Raw genomic sequence first — 25,653 nt, 5'->3', positions numbered from 1 at the left:
AACTGTAAAACCTTGAGTGAATCGACGATGTCCTGAGTCGATCATTTTCTCCAGCCCTTTAATCTTAGTTTAGTCCAATATATAACCAGGAACATTGAGTAATAAATCATGTCAAATAAGCCAATAATTTCTTTACTTATATCAGATAATTATACTGTAGTTTCTAAAAGTATGTGTAGAAAGACTTTAGAGAACTTACCAACATGTTGGACATTGTATAGCTTGACAACGGAGCTGTCTCTGGCCAATGAGGCTAGTAACCCATAGCGGGATGGACTCCAAGCTAGCTTAACAATAGGCCGTGGTTCAGTAATTGTTAATACGTATATATCAACAGTTAAGGAGTTGTGGGTACATGTACATGTTAAAGCATTATCCATGAATCACACATCTAACAGCACAAACAACAATAGACCAAGTTGAATACCCCCCTTTGTGGCTATGAAAGTCGCCATCTTGTAGGGCAAACCGTATGCGCGTCCAAACGCATACATGAAGCACGCAACACGCAGTCTAAGGTAGACTAAAGACAGTACGTCCTCAATACATCTCGCTATTGACCTCTTGCACGCACATCACACGCAGTGACTGTGCCAAGCTCACCACGTTAGTGGTCAATTGGTTTGTGTACACATCACTGAATAACGCACACAGTGACATTGCCCACCAATATGGCGCATCCAAGATTATTCTGACGATAACGTCAGGTAAATTGGGTCAATACCTTTCTTTCAAACCTATCATATTAAAGGATATTGGTTTATCAAAGTGTCTCCTGTCCCAGATATGAACCTGTGATTCATAATATGATGCTAGACGATACTCTACTACTGGATCTGCTGTCAATCCATACACTGCCTTGGTTGCTGTCGCACTCTTATAACTTGTTGTATCTAGAAACAAAATATTGCAACTCATCAGTAACAATGTTTGTAAGGCATGTCTCATGATCAACACAAATTCAATATCACACAAAAATATATGCAAAAAGAACATGTAAACCTTCAAATTATGACACTGGTATTAATCTACCACATTATTGTGTATTTGTTTCATGAACAAGTGAATGAAATGTTAACTTTAAAAAAAATCTCCACCATAATAATTGTAACAAATTGAAAACCCTCATTTGATTTTCACTGCAATCAAAGGACAAAATATTTATAATTCAGCGAACTAATATAATAAAATCTTTTTGGGGGAAGCAAAACAATTAATTAAATTCTCTCAAAAGAAATGAAGATCTAAATCTTCTAAATAACTGTCCTGAATGAAACTCTTTTTGTTTTTACTTCACTCTACTTAAGCAACTTATACTTTCTTTTATTCTGCTTAAAGGAATGTTACAGAATTGGTAAGAAACAAAAATGGTGAGATCACAGATTTACATTAAACTTACACAGTCTAATAATGATGATAGTAGAAAACATCCCTTGAAATATTTCTGTCTGAAATTTTATATTGCAATGCAAAATTTGCAATCGTTTTTCACTATTCTCTCGTGACCCAGATGGCTGATCGATCTCAAACTGCTACAGGTTTGTCAGTTGATGTATATAGTGGATTACATAAAGTGCTCACACTGCCAGCAAAACCAATTCGGTGATTTTCCTTTAAAGATACTCAACATTTGGAAACAAAATTTAAAATGATCTTACCTCTAATATCAAAGATACGAAGGTTCTTATTGCTCACACCAGCTACAATGCATTGGGGTTGATGAGGTAACCATGCCATGGAGTTCAGTGCTTCTGCTTGGACTGTGTAAACAACAAAAACATGGATTATTATAATAAGCAATCAAGAGTTCACTGATGGATGTAGAAACCTACTCCAGAGTAAGGCCTACTCAAGAGTAGGGTACCTACTCCAGAGTTTTGTGCCTTTACCAGAGTGGGTGCTACTCCAGAGTCTGGCCTACTCCAGAGTAGAGCCTAATCCAGAAGGAATGCTACTCCAGAGTGGGCCCTGCTCCAGAGTGGAGCCTACTCCAGAGTGGGCCCTGCTCCAGAGTGGTGCTACTCCAGAGTGGGGTATACTCCAGAGTGGTGCTACTCCAGAGTGGGTTCTACTCCACAGAGGGGCCTACTCCAGAGTGGGGCCTACTCCAGAGTAGGGTGACTACTCCAGAGTGGGGTCTACTCCAGAGTGGAGCCTACTCCAGAGTGGAGCCTACTCCAGAGTGGGTTCTACTCCAGAGTGGGTTCTACTCCACAGAGGGGCCTACTCCAGAGTGGGGCCTACTCCAGAGTAGGGTGACTACTCCAGAGTGGGGCCAACTCCAGAGTAGGGTGCCTACTCCAGAGTAGGGTGACTTCTCCAGAGTGGGGCCAACTCCAGAGTGGGTTCTACTCCACAGAGGGGCCTACTCCAGAGTGGGGCCTACTCCAGAGTAGGGTGACTACTCCAGAGTGGGGCCAACTCCAGAGTAGGGTGCCTACTCCAGAGTGGGGCCTACTCCAGAGTAGGGTGACTACTCCAGAGTGGGGCCTACTCCAGAGTAGGGCCTACTCCAGAGTGGAGCCTACTCCAGAGTGGGGTGCCTACTCCAGAGTGGGGTGCCTACTCCAGAGTGGGGCCTACTCCAGAGTAGGGTGCCTACTTCAGAGTAGGGCGCCTACTCCAGAGTAGGGTGACTACTCCAGAGTGGGGCCTACTCCAGAGTGGGGCCTACTCTAGAGTAGGGTGCCTACTCCAGAGTAGGGTGCCTACTCCACAGAGGGGCCTACTCCAGAGTGGGGCCTACTCCAGAGTAGGGTGACTACTCCAGAGTGGGGCCAACTCCAGAGTAGGGTGCCTACTCCAGAGTAGGGTGCCTACTCCAGAGTAGGGTGCCTACTCCAGAGTAGGGTGCCTACTCCACAGAGGGGCCTACTCCAGAGTGGGGCCTACTCCAGAGTAGGGTGACTACTCCAGAGTGGGGCCTACTCCAGAGTAGGGCCTACTCCAGAGTGGAGCCTACTCCAGAGTGGGGTGCCTACTCCAGAGTGGGGCCTACTCCAGAGTAGGGTGCCTACTTCAGAGTAGGGTGCCTACTCCAGAGTAGGGTGACTACTCCAGAGTGGGGCCTACTCCAGAGTGGGGCCTACTCTAGAGTAGGGTGCCTACTCCAGAGTAGAGTGCCTACTCCACAGAGGGGCCTACTCCAGAGTGGGGCCTACTCCAGAGTAGGGTGACTACTCCAGAGTGGGGCCAACTCCAGAGTAGGGTGCCTACTCCAGAGTAGGGTGCCTACTCCAGAGTAGGGTGCCTACTCCAGAGTAGGGTGCCTACTCCACAGAGGGGCCTACTCCAGAGTGGGAGTGGATGCTACTCCAGAGTACGGTGCCTACTCCAGAGTAGGGTGACTTCTCCAGAGTGGGGCCAACTCCAGAGTGGGTTCTACTCCACAGAGGGGCCTACTCCAGAGTGGAGCCTACTCCAGAGTAGGGTGCCTACTCCAGAGTGGGGCCTACTCCATAGTGGGGCCTACTCTAGAGTAGGGTGCCTACTCCAGAGTAGGGTGCCTACTCCACAGAGGGGCCTACTCCAGAGTGGGAGTGGATGCTACTCCAGAGTACGGTGCCTACTCCAGAGTAGGGTGCCTACTCCAGAGTACGGTGCCTTCTTCAGAGTGGGGCCTACTCCAGAGTGGGGCCTACTCCAGAGTGGGGCCTACTCCAGAGTAGGGTGACTACTCTAGAGTGGGGCCAACTCCAGAGTAGGGTGCCTACTCCAGAGTAGGGTGCCTACTCCAGAGTAGGGTGCCTACACCAGAGTGGGGCCAACTCCAGAGTGGGGCCTACTCTAGAGTAGGGTGACTACTCCAGAGTAGGGTGCCTACTCCACAGAGGGGCCTACTCCAGAGTGGATGCTACTCCAGAGTAGGGTGACTACTCCAGAGTAGGGTGACTACTCCAGAGTACGGTGCCTTCTTCAGCGTGGGGCCTACTCCAGAGTGGGGCCTACTCCATAGTAGGATGCCTACTCCACAGAGGGGCCTACTCCAGAGTGGGGCCAACTCCAGAGTAGGGTGCCTATTCCAGAGTAGGGTGCCTACTTCAGAGTGGGGCCTACTCCAGAGTGGATGCTACTCCAGAGTAGGGTGACTACTCCAGAGTGGGGCCAACTCCAGAGTGGAGCCTACAATTAACTCTAGTGTGGGGCCAACTCCAGTCTGGGACCTACTCCAGAGTACGTGAAAGGGCAGTTGCGTAAGCGATCATGCTGAATGCAAAATTTGTGCAGCCATGTGATATCGTAGTCACGCACCACATCAATCATGTCTGCACCCAGGGTTGCTTCTAAACGCAGTGCAAGTTAGCGCTCTAGTCAATACATATATATTAGCTCTATGTCTACTCTAGAGTATGGTGCCAATGCCAGATTGGGGCCCCTACTCTGGAGAAGCCCCAAAGTAGGCACCCCAGTCTGAAGCAGACACCTAGTCTGAAGTAGGCACCCCAGTCTGAAGAAGACACCTAGTCTGAAGCAGACACCTAGTCTGAAGTAGGCACCCCAGTCTGAAGCAGACACCTAGTCTGAAGTAGGAACCCCAGTCTGAAGAAGACACCTAGTCTGAAGCAGACACCTAGTCTGAAGTAGGCACCCCAGTCTGAAGAAGACACCTAGTCTGAAGTAGGCACCCCAGTCTGAAGTAGGCACCCCAGTCTGAAGCAGACACCTAGTCTGAAGTAGGCACCCCAGTCTGAAGAAGACACCTAGTCTGAAGCAGACACCTAGTCTGAAGTAGGAACCCCAGTCTGAAGAAGACACCTAGTCTGAAGCAGACACCTAGTCTAGAGAAGTTCACTACGCAGCTTCCAGTTTGGAGTAGGCCTACTCCAGAGTAGGGGGCTCCTTTAGAGTACAGGCCTAGTCCACATTACATGATGTAGAGCTACTTACCCATCTCACTAACAGGCCGGAAGGCAGATTGAGGGGTATTATTGGATACAAAACGAGACTTCTCTGAAGATGTTGTCGAGCCAGTTCCAGCTATAATGCAGTTCAACAAAATAAATAATAGAAAAAGAAATATCAAAAGCTTGAACCCATCCATTGATTTAAAAACAAAAAACAGTAAGGCATTATTTTTAAATAGCAAGTATAGCCTTTAGGTTGAAAAAAACTAAAACTGCTTCATTTTCATTTCGCAACATTAAAAGCGCTGAAACTAATGAAACCACATTCCTACATTTTTTTAAAAGCTATCATATGAGTTCCATTTTACAGGTCTTGCATGGTGTCATGTCTACCTACAGAGTTTGTACATGTATTTGTCACACTGGTTTTGCATTTATATATCATACACAAAACAGCTGAATAATCGCAATGGGAGACTTTCGGGACGCTTGGTGGCAGGGGGTAAAATCCATTGTTCTCGGTAATGTGCGCATGCTCAGAACTACGTAGGCAATGGACTTTTACCTGGTAAGTCTGCTGCCACCTAGCGTTCCAAAGTCTCCTATTGATTTGACTTACTTATTTGTACACTAACATCATAGACAGCCATGCAATAGTCAGTTCTGTATCTATCAAAACCAGCAGCTAACTGAAGAGAAACAGAAATACTAATATTTATAATAGGTCAGATATGTTTCCTGGTGCAGTGTTTCTTGGGTGACACATACCATGGTGTTTTGTACATCCGAGGGGAAAAATGGCACCTGGAGCAATACCGAGGGTGCCATTTGCCCCTGGAGTTGTACAAAACTAATGGACCCCAAAAACAGCATGCAACAAATGTTTTGCAGGAGGGGCAACAGGGGAAACAAACATAATAAAGTAAAATACATTTTTTTAAATTTTTTTTTTTTTTATTGTTTTGATTGTTAAGAATTTCATTTTGCTGAACAAATTCAATCGCTTTTTAACGGGCAATTCCCCATTTGAATTTGAATAATTCGGGTTGAAGATCTGTATTCTGATCTTGTCTTTGGTAGGCCTACAGGAAAGAAAACTCCTCTTTGGATGTGTTTTTGTTGTCATCTTTAACATTATTACAAGGAAACTGGCACAGTTAAAATAAGAGAGGAAGAACGACCGAACAAACTTTAAGAACAATAGCTGTCATTGACACAAATATTGCTTTACACTATGAAAATATTTGTGAGCAGTAAAGCAAACATTGTATCACACCAGCATCAGTTTGGTATAAAGGTAAATAGGTAATGTCAGCAAGTTTAACCATTCAATGATTAGTTCTCAAACACAACAACAAGACTCTTAAACTGCTTTCATTTGCAAAGTTATTTATACGTCAGCAGACAAACGCTGCATCATGAATGTTTTAAAGCCAATATTTTGTAATACTCTTCACGATCACAAATGAAACACTATGTGAATTGACCATATTTATTGTGCCATAAAGGTTACCACTCACCAATTTGGGTTCCACAGTGTTCCAGGCCAGACTAGTACACATCTTGTTGTGCTTAACTGGGAATTCAGTCCCTACTAAGCCCATCTGAGAGGAGGTAGGGTCTACCAAAAAGGCAGTCAAGATGACCTTACCGCTTGATAAGCCAACCGCTAGTATGTCATCAGACGACTGCTTAGGACACCAGCAAAAACACTGACAAAAACAAAGACAAATATCATAAATCTTTCTTATTTTTTGAGTTTTTACATGAAAATAGAAAACAAGAGTAAGATGACTGAGTACTACCATTCTGATTAGTAATATTACATGCAGAGCTTACCTGTACCAGTAAATACATCATTTTGAAACAGGTTGACAGATTCACAAGTTTCTTGCTAAAAGGACACATATATCATGACTTTTCACAATACAAACAAATCTTGGTGTTGGACACAGAAATGATCCTGATAATGTGGACTGACCTTTTCACACTACAACTTTTCAATATGGTGTCAGTCTGGATAGAGTGCTTTAATTGTGTTGAGACCAACCCTGCTCGGCAGGTGGGTTGAGATATCTCGATCCGGGTTAATTTTCGACTGGTTTTGATTTTACAAGGTGCAATAGTTGTTAAGCACATTAAGGAAATGAGCATTGTAAAAAAATCGCTGCAAAGCATCACTACGCGTCACACGCACCAAGATGCACTATGTTGCGTTACGACGCGTCCCACTTTGATCCGTGAGACCTTGCAGTGTGAAACTTTTGCACATAACAGATCAAAAGTTAGACGTGTAACACAGAAACTAGCATAAAAACGCAGCAGTTTGTAATTGTAACCGTGTTGATTTACAGAGTCAACATGGACCCTATCTGGATAAGTTTTGACACGGATCAAAAGTCAATTGTGTGAAAAGGCCTTAAGAATCTAACCAATATAGAATAATAATAATATTAAGTTTTTATATAACACTTTTTCACTCCCAAAGGGTGTCCCAAAGCGCTTCAAATTATTACCCCTGGTCACTGCGCCTTAAATCAATCCTTTAACTATCTCAGCTGATTAGGGAGTATACAGCCTTGTGCAACAAACATGCGCTACTCGGCTAAATCAATCACAAGAACCATCTCTGCCCTCACAGGTACCCATTTACCCCTGGGTGGAGAGAAGCAATTATAGTTAAGTGTCTGCTCAGGGACACAAGTGTCACAACCGGTAGAGCTTGAATTTGGTGCTATTTTCCGCTCGGCCATGTACACACCATACCCTGACGACTTTGCCACCAGAATTGAGTCATACACAAAGATTGCTGGTCAAACTTGTGAGTTTACCCCATTGAAGTTGCTTTCTCCTGGGTATGAGCAGAGTGTACTGTTTAAAGTGTTGAGACCACAACAGCTCTTTTTAGAGCCATAACAACCCTCCCAAACCTGCAAGTTCACTAGTTAAAAATTACTTCTTATTCAAAATGACGATTGAGTTGTTACTACTCACTCTGATTAGCTGTAGATCACTCTTAGTGCTGACATACAAGTCTGTCTTACTTGCTTGTAATCTAGCATACATGTTACTATCCTGACTGATCAGCTGTATCTGAGACTGGCTGGATGATAGTAAATCAGATTCCACCGTATAAAGGTTCATATCATAACGATCCGTATTCAAGGCTACAAACACATCAGGGTCAGTAGGGGACCACTGTAGGTCCCACTTAGCACCTGTAGTAGGAAGGAATGAATTAACATTTAAAAACTTTAGTAGCCATTCATAAATACCTAGATAAATAGACAGTTTTGCTATTCCTATTGGTGGAGAGCACGTCACGTGGGTGTGTATAAACCTTTGTTTATGACCGGTAAACCTTTGTTAATTCATGGGCGTGACACGCGACCTTGCACCTGTTTTTTAAAGACAGTTTCTTCATTCCTATTGGTCGAGAGCAACGGCTGAAACAGTTGTGCCACATCACGCGATACGCGCGACGCGCACAGCATTCCCTTATAAGGAGTTGTTTACCCGAGGGCGGCGGAGGGATTTACCATTTCATAGCTGGAGGGATGTTGTGTTGAAAGAAATCATTTAACAATTATAATGTTTGCATTTATTTTACTTTTTTACCAAAGAGTGATGATGTTGTTGACTGAAAAGGTATTTATGAATGGGAATCAAAGTGTGTTGAATCGGTTTTCAACTAGAGGTTTAAACCCGCCGAGGCCTGATTCTTGATAATTTACCTTGACTTCGTCTGGGTAAAATTTTCAAGAACCAGGCCTCGTTGGGATTAAACCAGTAGTTGAAAACCTCTTCACCACACATTGATTCCCATATTAATAAAGAATGCTACACACGGGTCAATCTGTATCTTTCAAAATTTCATATTTTACTTCCTCATCAATGGAGATCCTAAAATATTCCAGAAGTGGCACAATTCAATAGGGGACTTTCGGACCTCTGGTGGCGGCAGATTTACCAGGTAAAATCCATTGTTCTCGTTAGCGCATGGTCAGAACCACGTAAACAATTGAAATCTTACCTGGTAAGTCTGCTGCCACCTTGCGTTCCAAAGTACCCGATTGAAAATGATTAAAACCAGTAGGCTTGTTAAAGACAATCTATCAATTCTAAGAGTCTATGAACTGACTACTACAATAGACCAATCCATTCAGGTAACACGGTAGTGTAACAAACATTCAAGACACACCCAATCCAGTTTCCAATACACTGAAACCCATCAGGGTTTGTGTTCAAGTGAATATGTTCGTTATACCTTGTGCTGCTCATTACTATGTTTTAGAGAGGTTTCAAAAGCGTGAGATACATAAACGGATATGATAACCGTATCCGTTCAAGTCAGCCACGTTTTGGATTTTGTTTTGCAAAGTATAGGTACCCTAAGTCCAAGCATGTGTCCCTTGAGGGCGCTAGAATGTTTTTCTGTGTCCCTTGAGGACGCTAGAATGTTTTTCTGTGTCCCTTGAGGGCGCTAGAATGTTTTTCTGTGTCCCTTGAGGGCGCTAGAATGTTTTTCTGTGTCCCTTGAGGGCGCTAGAATGTTTTTCTGACAAGCATAAACCCCTCTCATTCAACGAGAGAGACCCTGTGTTTTATACACTGACAGGGTTCTCCAAAAAAATCTCAAAATACCAAATGCGCCCGGACAAAAAATGCCGCGCCAGGACAAATCGTTATCCCGAGACAAAACATTTCGAAAAAGACATAGGCCCCTATAAAACAAACACAAACAATTTAATTCAGAAGCCTTATCCTTCAACATACCTGAGGAAGTCATGATAATGATGGTTGGTATTACATCTGGTTCAGAAGCTCAACAGTTACCAACTCTGTAAATGCAGAAAATAAATCCTGTCCAAGTTAATTGTATCATTGAGGTTCTTCCTCCATGATTGTATGCAGTAAAACAATAACATGGGCATAACCAACGACAGGAAACTTTATTCTCAGCATGATTAAGCCTGATGAAAATACAGACCGCGAGTAAACTGCATATAGCTTCTGTCACCGGTGCAGCTTGCACAATCTCGCGGTAAACAGGAATCAAAGTTGGGGTTCGAAAACATATGAGGGTCGATAACGTATGACGCTACGATAGTAATTGAATAATATTAATATTTTAGATTTATTTTGCACGTCATACTAGCTTCGGAATATTCACAACGTAAAACCAAAATTTCAACACACCATGAAGTGTGAGTGTTATAGTTAAAAAAAATTGGATAGATGATTTGAAATTATTTTTTTAGTTTTTGATAGTGAACAATTTTCCTGTTATCCTACTGAAATTGAAAACACATCATACAAATCATGACACCAGGATAGCATGATTGAATACACAAATAAAACAATAACATGATCCATGTAGCCCAACAATAAACTGTAGGCTAGCTGTACTGCTTTATTTCTACTAATAAATAATAGTAAATATGTAGTAGGGGTTCCACTAAGTTGTTACCTTTAATATTGTATCACGGAAGGCAGGAACCACCATCCACTGGAAACAGCAAGACGTACGAGTTGACACCGGTGTGAGCTAGTTGATCGCGAAACTTTGGGTTGACAGCGCCACCATTGGTTGGGCTTTTCGCACACGACGTACGTCCAGCACCAAACTTGAAACTGTCACAACATTGGATTTCAGTCAACTCCCGTCGTGCACGACGTACGATGTAAATGTATGACCACGCGGTGAAAGACGTTAACGTGCGCCGACTCTATGGTATGACAGAAAGTTGAATGCACCGATGGCCGACAGTCAGTACCCCGTTTAGCTTTCGATAATTATTTCACTTCCAAGTTGTGATTATGGAAAAACACATAAATCAGATTAAAACTTGGGGTAGCCAAGTAGTCTCAGTGGTGGGTCGCGAGATTGAATATTTAATTGATCAACCGATGGTGACGAGCTTGACGGTCGTTAACGATACTCGACACAATTTTTATTTTTGGTACTTAATATACAGCTACACACACGGCTAACCTCCTAGCAGACCTTGTGTGTGAGACTGGTTAGCTCCCCTACTATTATCAATAGGACACCGACGTTGTACGGCTAAGTTGTGTTGATACTTTGGATTCATCATGGCATGATTCACTAAAGACGACGGTAAGTGGCTTGATCTCTGAGCATGGAGGTACACTTACTATGGGTGCATTCGTTATACCATAGAGTACTGTCCTTACTCTATGGTTATACTTCCCTGGGTCTACCCCGCGGTGCTCACTCGGGTGAGCCCCTGACAAGAGCTAAGCGAACGATCACACTCGCCCTCTCGTGGTGACGGCATGCAACTCAAGTCACCCCAAAGTGACCCACTCCATAAGCAAGGGGTGTGGGGGGGGGGAGGGGCTTAAAATAGTCTTTTTGAAAAAAAGAGTGACATCTCAGATTCGTTTTTACCAGAGCAGTAGTCGGGGTAGAGGCTATAGACCTTATGCATTGACGTCATCCAGCCACCATCTTTGAGGTCAAACGGTGACGAAACAATCAAAATGCACATAATGTCATAGATTGGCCAATGAACAACCTCCTTTTGACCTCAAGGCGAGGGCGCCGTACTGAAATGACGTCATGTGCATAAGGTCTATTGTTTAGAATAGAGTGATTCAAGAGTTGTCTAGATTACGTAGAGACATTGCAAAAAGTGAATGTTCTGATAACACGGTAATATGGGACCCATGGGGTTTTAGCAATGGTTGGTAGGAGGATAGAGAAAAGTTTGAATTGTTTTGGGGGTTGAAAGTGGTGAGTTGCGCACTCCAGAAGTGGCAGTATGACTTGTACATTGGCAGTGGGGCTGTCTTGAGTATCTGTACTTGATCTGTTAGCTGCTGTGCAAACTCAATCTGGTGGACATATACAGTACACAGGGCACAGACGCCAAGCAGGCAGCAAGCATTTAAAATAAAGTGAAGAGCCCCTCTTGGTTGGAGAGATACCCTTTATTAGATGTGGCAACTTAAGATTTTTTTGAAATCAACAGGTCAAATATCAAGGTCACAGACAGTACTCGGGTATCGGATCATATTTTATTATACAGCCAGAATCAGGATACGGTTTGCATATTCTTAACTGTTGGCTCTTGCGTTATCTAAGTTGAATCGTCTTATATATTACCACTTCTTTTTCTCTATTTCAGTGAGGCAATCTAGCTGTGGGGTTCACCGATCGATGAAGTCTGAGCAGAAGACTGCCACAAAGGAAACGTGAATCTAGAGGCCGACAAATTACAAAAATGGAAGATGAGCAGAGAACTACAAAGTTGATCTACTAGCTACTGACTACTGGAGTTTGTGTTTGGTTTTTAAGTGATTACATATCACATCATGCCTTTTGAGTTTGTAAACAAGCCTGTGCCAATTACTCGTGTAGAGCATCTCAGGCCTAGCTCTTTCAAACAGAGATACAGAAACAAACATCCAATCATTTTAACAAAAATCATTTCTGATTGGTTGCCAGTAACAAAATGGACAACTTCTTATCTGCAAGAGGCCCTCGAACAAACCTGTCCAAATGGTGACCTTCAAGTGTTTTCCTCCATTGACAACAAGTTGTTTATAAATAACCCTGAGGTAGTACAAACAGTAAACACTACCCCTAAAGACTTTCTCAACCTTGTATTTGACCACCAAGAGCAGTCTGAGAAACAGCGGTTTTACTTGAGGACCCATTCAATGCCAGACATCTTATTCAACGATATTAATATTCCTGCTCAGGTTAAGTCACTCTTGGATGTATTTTGTTTTAATGAAGACGAAAACACAGGAATGAATAGAGCAGTGGAAGCTCAGTGTCCGACTAAAACTGGAAATGTTAATGAACGCACAGAGCAGTCTGCTTTATGTAGTCCTGATGAAGGACTCTCTGCATGGGAACAAATGATATCATGTGATGTCCATGATGAAGATTCAGCTAGTATTGAACTTGAAGATTCAGCTAAAATTGAACAGAAACTGCCACATTGTCCAAATGTGTCTCTGATGGAAACTTCCTGGCAAAATTTGCAGTCCCGTATCTTTAATCAGCCTACAATGCAGCTTTGGGTTGGAACAAAAGGAAATGTTACACCACTACACTACGATCGCAATCATGGTTTACTCGCGCAAATTGTTGGTCGCAAAGAGCTCATTCTCTTCTCACATGAGGATACACCCAACTTATATCCTCATGTGAGTTATTCAGAGCGTGCTCACACAAGCCGAGTAGATCTCAGGAAAGTTTATGCAGAAGAAGATAAACGATTTCCTAGGTTGAAGGATGTACAACCCTATACATGTACTTTACAACCAGGGGAACTTTTGTACATGCCCCCATTCTGGTGGCATGATGTGACGTCATTAGATGATTGTGTTTCTGTGACTCTTCCATGGGATATGGATAGCAGTGAAACTGTACCAGGATGTATGCTTACATAATGTATCTTTAAACTGAAAACAGTTCTCTTAGCCTTTTGCAAGATCTAAATCCTTGCGCGTAAACATTTTCCTAACCATATCGATTTCATAACAAACAGTTTCAAAAGCTTTTCATGGACCAACTCGACTGATCCAAGGCAACGTGTCCCTCTGAAGGGAAATTTGTTACTGAATAGCAGGAGTGAGGGAAAATTACACTGCACAAATCACAAACACTGTTCTATTTTGTACTTTCACACTTGAGTTCATTTGTTTATGTTTTTTTTTCCAATACCTTTCCTATATATCTATAACACGTTACTCTGACTTTAACCAAGCACAGGTATACATTGTTGGGGGACGATGTATACAGTAGGACTACACATTGTTTACATAATATGTACACAATACACGCATTACACTTGTTTGGTTACATTCACATGTAGGTTACACTATTCTTGTCCGCATTACACTCTTTTGTTTACAGTAAACTGCGCATTGTAGATTGTACGTATCACAACATTGTAAGTCATTGACTAGAATAATATTAACAGTGCCCATCAACTCAAAGGATTGTCAGCCCTATAGTGTTGCCAACAATGCAATTATACCTGTCCTTTAACGCCCAAAATTAAAATTTAGTTTTGGGTGTTAAAGGGATAATGGTAATACAGGTATTGGTTATTTAAAAAAAAAAGCCAGGGGTCATGCCAACAAGTATCCGCTGCCAAATAGTGTCCGCTCATTAGCATATTGTGATATACATTATAATAGGTCATGCGTCCATGACGTCACAATGTATACTGAGCCTTGCCAATAGTGGTTTCTGCCAATAATATCAACAAGACGTCATATAGTGGTATATTGTCATAATGGCTTTATCTTTTTAAAATGTTTTGTTTATTAATGTGTCTTTAAAGGAGCTCTTTCTCACATCGTGGCGAGATTGTATGTCCTAGTTTTGAAACAAAGCTGCAAATAAAACGCCCCTAAGAATAATGCTTAAAGCATTCTTGTCTATTTCACCTGGACAGTGGACACTATTTGGAACTGGACACTATTTGGAAAGTATCGGATCAAAAAGTGTCCTGCGTCAACGTCGCATGCTCATTGGACACTATTTGGCAGCGACCAGTATAAGCAGACCAGTAAGCAGACCCTGGTACCAGTTACAAATTGTACATGTTACATGGTAGTTTTGCTTGTAATGTTGTTCTGATAATTGTTTTATGCTTAGCTACTCTGGTGTTATATGCAGCTTTATGAAATTAGCCATGTCCTGTCCATTTACGCGAAAGCGAATTTTGGTGACAAGATAATCGGTACGCGCCGTGACAATTTGCTTCACTTTTGCTTTCGCATTAATAGGGTGGAACATGGGCCGATTTCAGAAAACAGCTAAGATTGATAATAATATTAAGTTTTCTCTCAATATTTTGTAGTTGCCTTAAAGTTTATTATTTGTTCCTGCTAAATAACATTTCGTCCCCTTAAAATATTTGTTTGTGAATACAAAATCCTGTTTTGAGGGAATAAAATGATTTCGGAGGAACAAAGAACATTGTATTTGTTACCGCTGTCGCATCTCACAAGTAAGAATAGTTCAAAACGTTGAACAGATAAACTACAACTCGAAGTCCAATTTCAAATTTGTTCCGTGTACTTCCTTGTGGTAAATAGCATCAAACGTCTCATTCTGAGAAACTGTAAGGTGGTTCTTCCAATCTCCAACTTGACCTGTACATGAGGTGTAAAACGAGTATAGACATATTCACTCAGTCATAAGTACTTTGACAATCACTGAACATTGGCCATGCAATGGGTTGGGTACTTTAAGAAGGACACAAATGTCCACAGATTTACATTTAAACAGTTTAAAGATAATGATGGTAGAAAGATTCCCTTTAAATAGTATATGCTGAGGTGCAGTAGCTTTTGAGAAATTAGTAAAATAAAAACAATTTCACAGGAAAAATGTTCTCATGAGACGACCTTTATTTGAGCATGTAGGCCTACAATGGATTTATCCACTCTCCTGAAAACATGGCTCTGCGATTCCCACTTTTGTTCTCTAAAACTTGACGACTTATGAAGCTGAAACTTCTACATGTAAATTCTATACATACATCTCAATTCACAGTGAATTTGGATGCATGTCATGGCCAAACAAAACTGATCTAGTACCAAAGCCACCAAAACCCTTAAACAAACTTGGAGGACTGATGTTCAAACAACTTGTCTGCCAATCGGCGTACAGATCACAGGAGGGCAAGTACGTACAAAGTTAGAACAGAACAAACAAATAGTTCTTTAACATAAATAGAGTTTGATGTTGCGATTGTTTTAAGGGACGAAATAATTTTGAATCCAACAAATTATTTTGCGGAACAAAATAACACTTCATTGGAATGTATGTAAATATTTAGGGATGATTTTGGGGGTTGAATAAAGAATTGACTAGAGTGGGATTCGAACCAACGACCTCCGGAAACGTGCCGGCACTCTACCAACTGAGCTATCTAGCCCTATATTGGCGGTGTCCCTATTTTGTCAATATCTTTGTTCGGGGGTGCCAGTCAGAAGCCATACAACCGTTAACTGCCTAGTAGCCAGGGATCACACCCAAATTACGATACAACCTGGGAAGCGGCAGCTAGGGGATCACCTTAAAGGGATGCGACTTTTTGTTCATATATAAACCATATAAATATTTAGGGGACAAAAATAGCGGCACACTGCCCGTCTTTGGTTTTTTTTTTCTGTATCCCTTGGGATTTAAACTGTATGGAAAATATTAATTGTCAGACGACCAACTCATCTAAGCCATGTAAAAAAAAATCCACAGTTTTGTACAGGGTGTTGTTGATTTTAAAAATCTGAAATGCTTTCATGTTTACTTATAATATTTTGCCAAGTGTGAAATTGTTGGTCACCTTTTCTCATAAATGACGAATCTGTCGGCAGATCTGGGCTTGACATACTATCTTTGTCCTCGCCTCTAAACTGTAACACCAGATCTGGGTTGACTGCAGGATCCCTTTTCATGTTCTGGAAGCGGCACAAATCATCAATTCTATCTAACATATCATTTGTAAGAGTCCGGCCAAGGAAATTTGCAGTCATTTGAACAGCACTCCGTTGATCCTTCAAAAATGAATTAAAACAAAATGTATTACTTTATTTACTGGAAATTCATAATTGTTTAAATTGCTGCTTTTGGAGTCTTTGCAACTCCTTACTTTGAATTTATTAGCAAAACCTTCGCTGTTTCTTTGCAACCCTGCTCAAACTTAATCTAATCATTTTGAGTCTCTCTTTTTATGTTTTTTTTCTACTTCAGGAAGCGTTTTTTTTATAGTTCCAGTCGACCAACCCTAGTTTTAAATATGCCTATTGGACTTTATAGCCCCTGTTTCTTTCAACACAACTAAAGTCTGTAAATCGTATCAACGTAATGTTGTCCAAGTTTATGGAAAGGTTGATACACGAATCATCTGTGTTCTTGATTTGGAGATTCAGTGTACAAAATAAAAATGAAAATAAAACACTCTCTTGAACTTGAGCAGGCCATACCGATACATCATCTGTAAACACAAGTTGAGTATGGAGTATTATTCTTGTACTCTTCTCTCTTAAAGACTCTGGACACTATTGGTAATTGTCAAAGACTAGTCTTCACAGTTTGTGTGTCTCAACAAATGCATAAATAAACAAACCTGTGAAAATTTGAGCTCAATCGGTTGTCGAAGTTGCGAGATATTAATAAAAGAAAAAAACAACCTTGTCGCATGAAGTTGTGTGCTTTCGGATGCTTGATTTCGAGACCTCAAATTCTAAACTTGAGGTCTCGAAATCAAATTCGTGGAAAATTACTTCTTTCTCAAACTACGAATACTTCAGAGGGAGCTGTTTTTCACAATGTTTTATACTATCAACCTCTCCCAATTACTCGTAATCAATAAAGGTTTTATGATAATAATTATTTTGAGTAATTACCAGTAGTGTCCACTGCCTTTAAGGTAAAAGAGTGCAAATCCACTCTCTTGTCTGGGAGGTGTAAGTTTCGCTGTTTTGAGAGTTGAAGTAAACCTGTGTCACTCTTTTTGAGCGAAATTTAAACGAATCTCACTGTAACCCAAGTTGAAGTACGAGTGTTTCACTGTACAAAGATTGCCCGCCGTATGGCTCTTTGCAAGAGTGGTTTGGCGGACAAAATGAGTGCTTCACCCTTTTATATTAAGAGACGATACTCAAGTTTGCCTTTTCAATACCTTTAATGAAAGCAATTCCAAAATCTTTCAAAATGGCTGGTTGTAATTCAATCTTATTTTTTTTTATGGATTACAATATGACATTCGCTATATATTCACATAATAAGAATGTGCCATTATTGTTGAAGATATCCAAGGTTTATACCTCGTCCTCGCTAATGTAATTAATGAGCAACAAATGAAAACACGCGTTTCAATTAGAAACTAATAAAGCAATCCCTAATAAACTTGATGTAGCATTGAAGACTGCCATCTTAGATACTACATACCCTCTGCATGTCTTCATACTTAATGAAGAGGACATTTGGGTCGTGTCTTCTATTCCACCAGAATAAATTATGCTGAAACCAGTCACCGCCCAGAACTGCAAAACCAAAACATGTATAAGAACAACGTGACCATAACACTAACAGGAAAGAAACGAGTATAATATATGCATCATGCATGCAACAAATACTAGTGCATAGTATTCATTTCTAACCTTATCTCCTTATTTTTGAACCTGAGGCTGGTATGTTTTAGTGCTAGAATTCTTTATTCTAGCCCAAGCTTCGAAGCAGGCTGATATTGTTTGCTATAATTATTTATAAGCTGTTAGGGGTAAACTGTTTAATCGCTATGAAATGAATTGCATCAAAGCAAACTTGTTTTGGTATAAATTCAGGAACTCAAATTCCATGTTCCTATATAAGAAGAACAGTATTCATTTTGTTGCGGTGCTGGCTTAAAAGCAGAGTAATAACAAAATATTCAAACAACAAGCTGAAAACATCAGCGTTTTCAGAAGAAATACTACAGATATAAGAAAACCGACATACCACTTTTATTAAGAAATCTCTCGATGAACTTGTCCCAGCTAGCATAGGTCTGCATTGATGTATCGAATTGATGCATGTAGTAGTATGACACGGCTACATCCTTTGGGTTGCGAGCGACGTACACCACTTTTGGAGTCTTCTCAAACATTTGTTTCGGTAGTAAGTTTGGTTGAAGATGTGTCTTAATCAATCTCGGTTTGTCACATGGCATTTTGTTCAGTAGAGTATGCGTTGGTGGTATTAGGCCAATCTGAATAAGACAATATAATTATGATAATAATAATAGTCGGTTTTTTATATCGCACTTTTTACACCTGAAGAGCGAATCAAAGCGCTGCCACTATCATTACCACCTGGTCACTGGGCCATTTAATTAATCCTTAAACCATCTCAGTTCCCTGGGCAACAAAAGTATGGGCTACTAAAGCTAACAATCACGATCTCTGCCCTCACTTGTACCCATTTACCATTGGGTGGAGAGAAGCAGTTATAGTTAAGTGTCTTTCTCAGGGTCAAAACTGCACGACCGGGACTCGAACCCACGCTGCTGAGCAAAAAGACACAACACGGCTTGCAATTCGGTGCTGTCATGCACTCGACCACACATCATACATACATCATACAAACAACCTTTCAGATCGGGTTTGCAATGCCTAAATACATGTATACTCTGGGGGGGGGGGGACCCCGCACCGTGTAGCATATACAGACCTATGACACTTCTTTTATCCCTAAGAAAGTGTTTGTTAAATAAATCCTAAATCCTTTCACTGAAACCACAGACGAAGAGCAATTGGAATTCACCGCTGGGCTGGGTGCTTCACAGTATCGATGGTATTCTAATCAGATCGCTTACTATTCGAACTGCATCAACCAACACCTGAGGGCAGCATTCGACTTGGTCGGCAAAGAATATCCCATGCATTGAAAGCTTTGAACATCTGCTGAACCTTATAAGAGAAACTTCATACCAACACCACTGTAAAGAAACAGCACCTCATCAAGCAAGTATCCTCACAAGATCATGAGTAATACTGGGATGTATCCTGGCTCCATCTCTCTTTGACTGAGGTTTTGGATTGAACCCATGAGCGGGCAAAGGCAAACACAGGAATCGACATTAATTAAGCAATTCAATTTCTCTGACCTCAACCATGCAGAAGACAACTCCATCAATTAAACACAATTGATTTGTTTTGGCAAGAGGCAGAATACCAAACTCAAAGATCTATCTCAAGAAAGACACACCTGAAAATATAGTGTGGGTTAGAGTCCCTGCCTTCCTTGTTTGATAGGCAGCATTTTGCACCTTGTAACCATCACATTCTCGTATAATGGAATGTGTCCCTTGCAGAAAGATATACTGAGCGCTTTGTTAACCACCAGGGCTCTGATAAAACAGGGGCTCTGGATACCTTGTGGTGCTCTTTTTGGCCACACTGCCGTCTTGATTTATTTAATCAAATCAAATAATTAATTAAAACATAATTGATTGCAAAATAAATAAAAAATACATATACAAAACTTACTTGGTAACGAGCAACCGAGAGCTGTTGATAATATTTATATGTGAGAAACGGCTCCCTCTATGAAGTAAGAGAGATGAGGGTGTTCTTTCTTCATTATTTCTATTGCAACTTCAATGATCAATTGAGTTCAAGTTTTCACAGATTTGTTTTTTGTATGTTGAGATACAGCAAGAGAAATAACATAGCCATTGACAATTTCAAAGTAGTCCAGAGCCTCCAACCTATGTTTTGGCGGCAATGAACAATTAATTGTAGGGGTTGTTTTACCTGTGAGTGATGACTAACCCAAATATTTTCCAGAAATGGGAATCGAAAAAATACGTGGAGATTTTTGTGTTCTTCTGCATCGCATCCATTGATAATCAGACTGATCATTTGTTGCATCCAGGTCGTACCTGTAAGACAATCAAAAGTCAATGTAAGGTTGTTTTGTCTAATTATGTATTGCTACAAAAGAAGTTCAGGAGAATGGACGAAAAAGTTTAGATTTGTTGATAGAATGTACGAGCCGAAGGCGAGTACAGTCTATAGTCATGAATATAAACATAAGCCCTTTTCACACTACAGATTCATTTCCCGGGGGAACTAAACTCCATTTCTAACCCCACCGCCACCCCAGTTGGTAACTCCCAGGAGTACTATTTCCCATAACCTACCCACATTACCGCGGCTGCTCATATTCAATGCAAACTGTCAACTCACCCATCAGTCACTGTTACAAAATCGCACTATCCCCAAATCGAAGAAAAAAATTGAGAAACCATGAAATGGTAATTCGGCTGTGGCCGTGTCAACAAATTAATTGAGCAGTTCTCTATTTGTTTTACTTTGTTGAATAATTGAGACAGTCTATTTTTGACCGTAGTCTCCCTATGTTTGTTGTCTGTCCTCAGAATGAGGCCTTTGTTCCCACTTCACACGCTTCAACTTCCGATTTTAACCGAGAGACAAGGTCGAAGTGGGGTATTGTTAGTACAACTTTAAAGAAGTATGTTAAGCACTTTATAAAACGGTTAGATAATCAAAATAGCTTATAGTTCAGGAGACATGATTTTTCGAAATGTTTAGCTTTGAGTTAGTAAACCAATAGCAACTGCTCGACAGACACAATCCTGAGGTGTGCGAGCACTAGGACCCAATGCAATAGATAACAAACACAGAACAGATTTGAACATTATTAAACAACTAGATGTTTTTGTGCCAGTTTCATGAGTACCTAGCAAAGTACTTTACCTGATTTGGGATAAGTAATGAGGTAGATATCATCATTGCGGACTTCAAACGTCTCCAGGTCGATCAGGACTTCTTTTGGAACGCCTTTTGATACACATACTCCTTTATAGAAGTACTCAAGATTCTCACCCTCAGCTGGGTCGATACGAGGCAACGTCAGAACCTTTCTCTGAAACTCTAAAGAGAAAACAAAAACTGGTTATAGTAAACTGATTAAAGGCACTGGACACTATAGGTTGTAACTTGGTGGTTAGCATAAAAACTTGCTTGGTTAGAGAGCAATGGAGAGCTGTTGATAGATAAAATATTGCAAAAAACGACTCCCTCGGAAGCAACATACATGCAGTTTTTTTGTAGGGGTCTCATTTCTCACTCAAATATTAAAATATGTTATGCCTTTTATTTCTATAGACATCTGCAAATTTGTGCAAAAAGGGTGTTTTTTCTGCTCTCATTATCCTCTTGCAACTTCGATGACCGAATTGTCATAGACTTGTTAAATTATGCATGTGTTGGAATACATTAGAGAACATTGGTCTTTGACAACATTACCAAAGTTTTCCTTTAAAGAAACGTAAGGAGAATGTCACTGACAAAATAATTTTCAATATTTATTTTCAAGTTCAGCTGGTTTATATTGGGCCTAGATTTTTGTGAAATTTAATGAAATTGCTCTTAAAAATAAGAATAATACACCAATCACCAAAAAAAGAATAACTGTTCCATAGAGCTGCGATGGCAGTAACAGGCTTTAGTAATAATAATAATAATATTCAGTTTTTATTGAGCGCTTTATACACCATGTCTCAAAGCACTCCCATTTACATATGAATTTGTTGTTTCTCTCTCTGGGTGGCAACTCCAAGGGTCTTTAATTAGTCCTGTATACGATATCAGTTTTGGAGGCAAGGGTATTTTGCCAAGTAAATATTTGAAAAGCACGGCTATTTGAATTAAGGGAAGGCTGATAGTATGTGTTGAACACGCGATTTGTATTAGCATTGCACATTTCCGGCACTTTCAGCACAAAAGTCACGATGCAGTTCCGTGAATAACCAAGTCTGCAGGAAATTACTGTTTGCACGGCGGGCAATATTTACAGCTTGAAGCGGCAACCCATGTATTAGCAACCTAACAATGTTCAGTGTGATTATAGTTTGCCCATGCATGAAAGTGGCTGTTTTATAAAGTCATCTTGGGTTTTGAGTCTTGCAGTTTAGCTCATCTTGGGTTTTGAGTCTTGCAGTTTAGCTCATCTTGGGTTTTGAGTCTTGCAGTTTAGCTCATCTTGGGTTTTGAGTCTTGCAGTTTAGCTCATCTTGGGTTTAGAGTCTTGCAGTTTAGCTCGCATTATTTATTCATTAAAAGCACCAGTTTTTGGGTAGTTCCTCACAATAATTGTTTGCATGTAAACTTACTTTGTAGTGAGGAATGGGGAGCTGGTGATAGCATAAAACATTGTGAGAAACGGTGTCAGATGCAATTGTGTCGGCCATGCAATACTGTCCACTCCGGACACTTTTGCATATGCAATCGTGTCCGGGGCTGTGCAAAAACCGTGTACAGTATGCGCGCACGTAAGCGAGCGTGCATGCACTGAACCTACGTACATGCAGCATGAATATTCACGTATTGTATGATTGCAGCGGCCGAACATTTCCCATGTCAATCATGACATGCACTTAGCTTGTAAAAAAAATGGCAAGAGTGTTCCGTCGATCAAGGTCGTTGAATTTACTGCAAGGACGAGTTTTTTGCACGGGGGGGACATAACTGCATATGCAAATGTGTCCTGGCGGACACAACTGCATGATGCAGCAGCGGCCAGGCGGACACGATTGCATAATGCAAAACCGTCCGGCGAACATTATTGCATATGCAATAATGTCCTCCGGATACTATTGCATGGAGGACATAATTGCATGCGACACCGGCGCACAATTCCAGGGGTTTTCAACATAAGCAGAACATTTCTAGGCGCGCATGTGCGTTTACCATGGATTTACATTGTTACACCACTTGTGTTTACCGTGGGCTAGCCAGCTTTTACCCTTGCTTACGGTACTACAGTTTTATGAAAACAAAAAGGGCATAACACTAAAATAATTTGCCCAGGAAAAAAGTAGATCCCGGTGTGAACTATAGCCCTTTTCACACTACAGAGCCATTGCCCATTTCCCAGGTCATTTTGGGGTACCACGCATGGGACAACCATCCTCTTAAGTCTTTGGTCAAAGTAGCGAATCTCCATTGTGACTGTTCACATTTTGTTAAGTAAACAGGCATTTTCCCGTTTTTTTTTTTTTGGGGGGGGGGGTGTTTTTTCCCCGGTGTATACTAGTTTGTAAGACACTGCTCTAGAATCAAATTTAACATATTTTTTCTCTTCTTTGCAAGTTTTGGGGTTCGGGGTGGGGGTGGGGCAACAGGGGAGCTAGAATTACATGGGGCACGTACTACGCCGCTGGAGTCCTGGCCGAGTGGATGAGAGCACCGGATTCAAGCTCTGATTTGTTATCAGCAGAGAGCGAGTTGGAGTCCAAGCAAGACACTTAACTGTGATGATTCATCCTTCGGATGGGACATAAAGCCATTGGTCCCGTGTGGTGTGTAATGTACTTGAAAAAGCCCAGTGCACTTATCGTAAAGAGAAGGGCTCGCCATATGTGTTCCTGGTTTGATTGGCTGCATATTGCCCCACAGTACCTTGTAAACCATTACATGCTCCGCATAAGAACTAATACTTAGCACTTTGATAACTCCAATTGGGCTAAATAAAGCGCAAAAAGAACTCAGTAGTATCATACACAATTTCAGATATGCGGCATTGGTGTATAAACACGTTTTTTGAAAACTGGTATGTGGCACACAGTTGTTGCAGTTAGACAACTGAAATGGACACAATACCCAAAATATAAAAAGTGCCTACCTTCCCAGTCGACCATAGTTCCAGAGTCCAGCAAACACAGCCCGTTCAAATACGCAATCTCAATCTGAATGACACAGAGTCCCAATATGATGGACTGCCTCTGCACACTGAACCCAATGCAACTAAACCGTGTGTAACTGAACTATCAAAAAAGTAGCCAACAAGTGGTCATGCCCAGTGTGGCCCTTGCATAAAATCTTAGGGTTCGACTACACCAAGCAATCTATGCTGTAATTCAAAAGCTTGGCGGCACTCTTGGGTTTGACTACACCAAGCAATCTATGAGTGTAATTCAAAAGCTTGGCGGCACTCTTGGGTTTGACTACACCAAGCAACCTATGCTGTAATTCAAAAGCTTGGCGGCACTCTTGGGTTTGACTACACCAAGCAATCTATGCTGTAATTCAAAAGCTTGGCGGCACTCTTGGGTTTGACTACACCAAGCAACCTATGCTGTAATTCAAAAGCTTGGCGGCACTCTTGGGTTTGACTACACCAAGCAACCTATGCTGTAATTCAAAAGCTTGGCGGCAATCTTAGGGTTTGACTACACCAAGCAATCTATGCTGTATTTCAATCAGGGCTCTTATTGATCCGTCTTGATCACGGAACATCTTCTACACCGCTCTTTGATATCATTAATCTAGGTGCCTTAGGCTGGTTGATAATGGTTAAGAAAGAACAAGGCTCTAAGCAAGTCTAGTATATATCGACGTAAAGGTGTGTTACTCATTACCTTTCCTATTTATAGCATATCCAATGGGATTAAAATTAAATCGGCAGAGACTGTGTCTTGACTACTAGTGAACGCTGCGTTGGTTTCAATGTATTCAATGTTGAAAAATTAAAATCCCATGCAATAAAGAGCATTGTCGCAAGAAGTAACTTAACAAATTATTTGTTATAATTTAGCAAAGACTTAGGCGTGACTTTAGCAATAAAAAGGGCTGACCTCTCAACTATTCGGTCATGGCATTAGTTATTTGTCTTTCTTTTTTACAGCAAACTTGTACGGAATAATATTCTGAGAGAATGCAAGAATTTTATTTCACTCCCTTGGAAATTTAATTGCCACGAACTAGTATTCTGTTACCTCAAAATAGTTCAGCTTGTATCAAGCCTAATAGAATGTGAAACTTGTTGCCAAAGCCATAGGTATACTGTGGGTCCCTCGTTGCATTGTTCGGCAAATTGAATTCTTTTGAGGTTATTTTGGAATTGGCGGCTAGAGCTATATTTCAGTGTCACCATGCGTTTAAGGTCCTTAGCAACACCCTTAGCAACAGACGTATCCGTAGCGGTATACGTCCACATGTCCCCAGGCTTCGTCACAGTTTTGAACCAAAGTACTCGAAGAACAATCAGTAAAAGATAACGTTTCGTCCACCAGAAGTTAATTGCTTTGTAACTTGGGAATTAACTTATAATAAACATTTATATTATTTAAAGGCACTGGACACATTTAATGTCAAAGACCAGTCTGTCCACTTGGTGTATCTCAACATAATACATGAAATAACAAACCTGTGAAAATTTGAACTCAATCGGTCATCGAAGTTGCGAGAAAAGAATGGAAGAAAAAACACCCTTATCGCACAAGTTGTGTGCTTTCAGATACTG

At 41.1% G+C, this 25,653-nt stretch overlaps 2 protein-coding genes across 2 annotated transcripts in view; both read right to left on the bottom strand.

Moving 5' to 3' along the window:
* LOC117300167 (GATOR complex protein MIOS-A-like) overlaps nucleotides 1-10,421 on the bottom strand; it is a 30,736-nt gene extending 20,315 nt beyond the window's left edge. The window contains exons 1-9 of the mRNA XM_033783886.1: nucleotides 10,315-10,421; nucleotides 9,621-9,685; nucleotides 7,839-8,062; nucleotides 6,365-6,556; nucleotides 5,464-5,533; nucleotides 4,888-4,977; nucleotides 1,659-1,760; nucleotides 757-893; nucleotides 200-323 (exon numbers count right to left, since the gene is read on the bottom strand). Of these exons, the coding sequence (XP_033639777.1) occupies nucleotides 200-323; nucleotides 757-893; nucleotides 1,659-1,760; nucleotides 4,888-4,977; nucleotides 5,464-5,533; nucleotides 6,365-6,556; nucleotides 7,839-8,062; nucleotides 9,621-9,633 (952 nt within the window). The 5' untranslated portion in view covers nucleotides 9,634-9,685; nucleotides 10,315-10,421. The remainder of the gene's footprint in view (nucleotides 1-199; nucleotides 324-756; nucleotides 894-1,658; nucleotides 1,761-4,887; nucleotides 4,978-5,463; nucleotides 5,534-6,364; nucleotides 6,557-7,838; nucleotides 8,063-9,620; nucleotides 9,686-10,314) is intronic.
* Nucleotides 10,422-11,869: 1,448 nt separating this feature from the next.
* On the bottom strand, nucleotides 11,870-25,526 carry LOC117300168 (sulfotransferase 1E1-like). The gene is made up of 7 exons (XM_033783887.1): nucleotides 24,034-25,526; nucleotides 21,105-21,281; nucleotides 20,139-20,266; nucleotides 18,343-18,592; nucleotides 17,794-17,888; nucleotides 16,187-16,397; nucleotides 11,870-14,990 (listed from the first exon to the last, which is right to left on the bottom strand). The coding sequence occupies exons 1-7, from the start codon at nucleotides 24,047-24,049 to the stop codon at nucleotides 14,878-14,880; spliced, it is 990 nt and encodes a 329-aa protein (XP_033639778.1). The 5' UTR covers nucleotides 24,050-25,526; the 3' UTR covers nucleotides 11,870-14,877.
* Between the last annotated feature and the right edge of the window lie 127 nt (nucleotides 25,527-25,653).

Source organism: Asterias rubens, chromosome 15, assembly GCF_902459465.1.
Source record: "Asterias rubens chromosome 15, eAstRub1.3, whole genome shotgun sequence".
Lineage (NCBI taxonomy): Eukaryota > Metazoa > Echinodermata > Asteroidea > Forcipulatida > Asteriidae > Asterias > Asterias rubens.
Note: the sequence above shows the minus strand (reverse complement) of the source record. Positions and strands in the feature narration are given on the sequence as shown.

Excerpts from the sequence above, each read along its gene's own strand:
- LOC117300168 (XM_033783887.1), bottom strand. Across the intron at positions 20,267-21,104 it reads CATTACTTATCCCAAATCAG|GTACGACCTGGATGCAACAA; the intron begins GTAAAGTACTTT and ends ATTGTCTTACAG. Across the intron at positions 14,991-16,186 it reads TTCGTCATTTATGAGAAAAG|GTCAAGTTGGAGATTGGAAG; the intron begins GTGACCAACAAT and ends CCTCATGTACAG.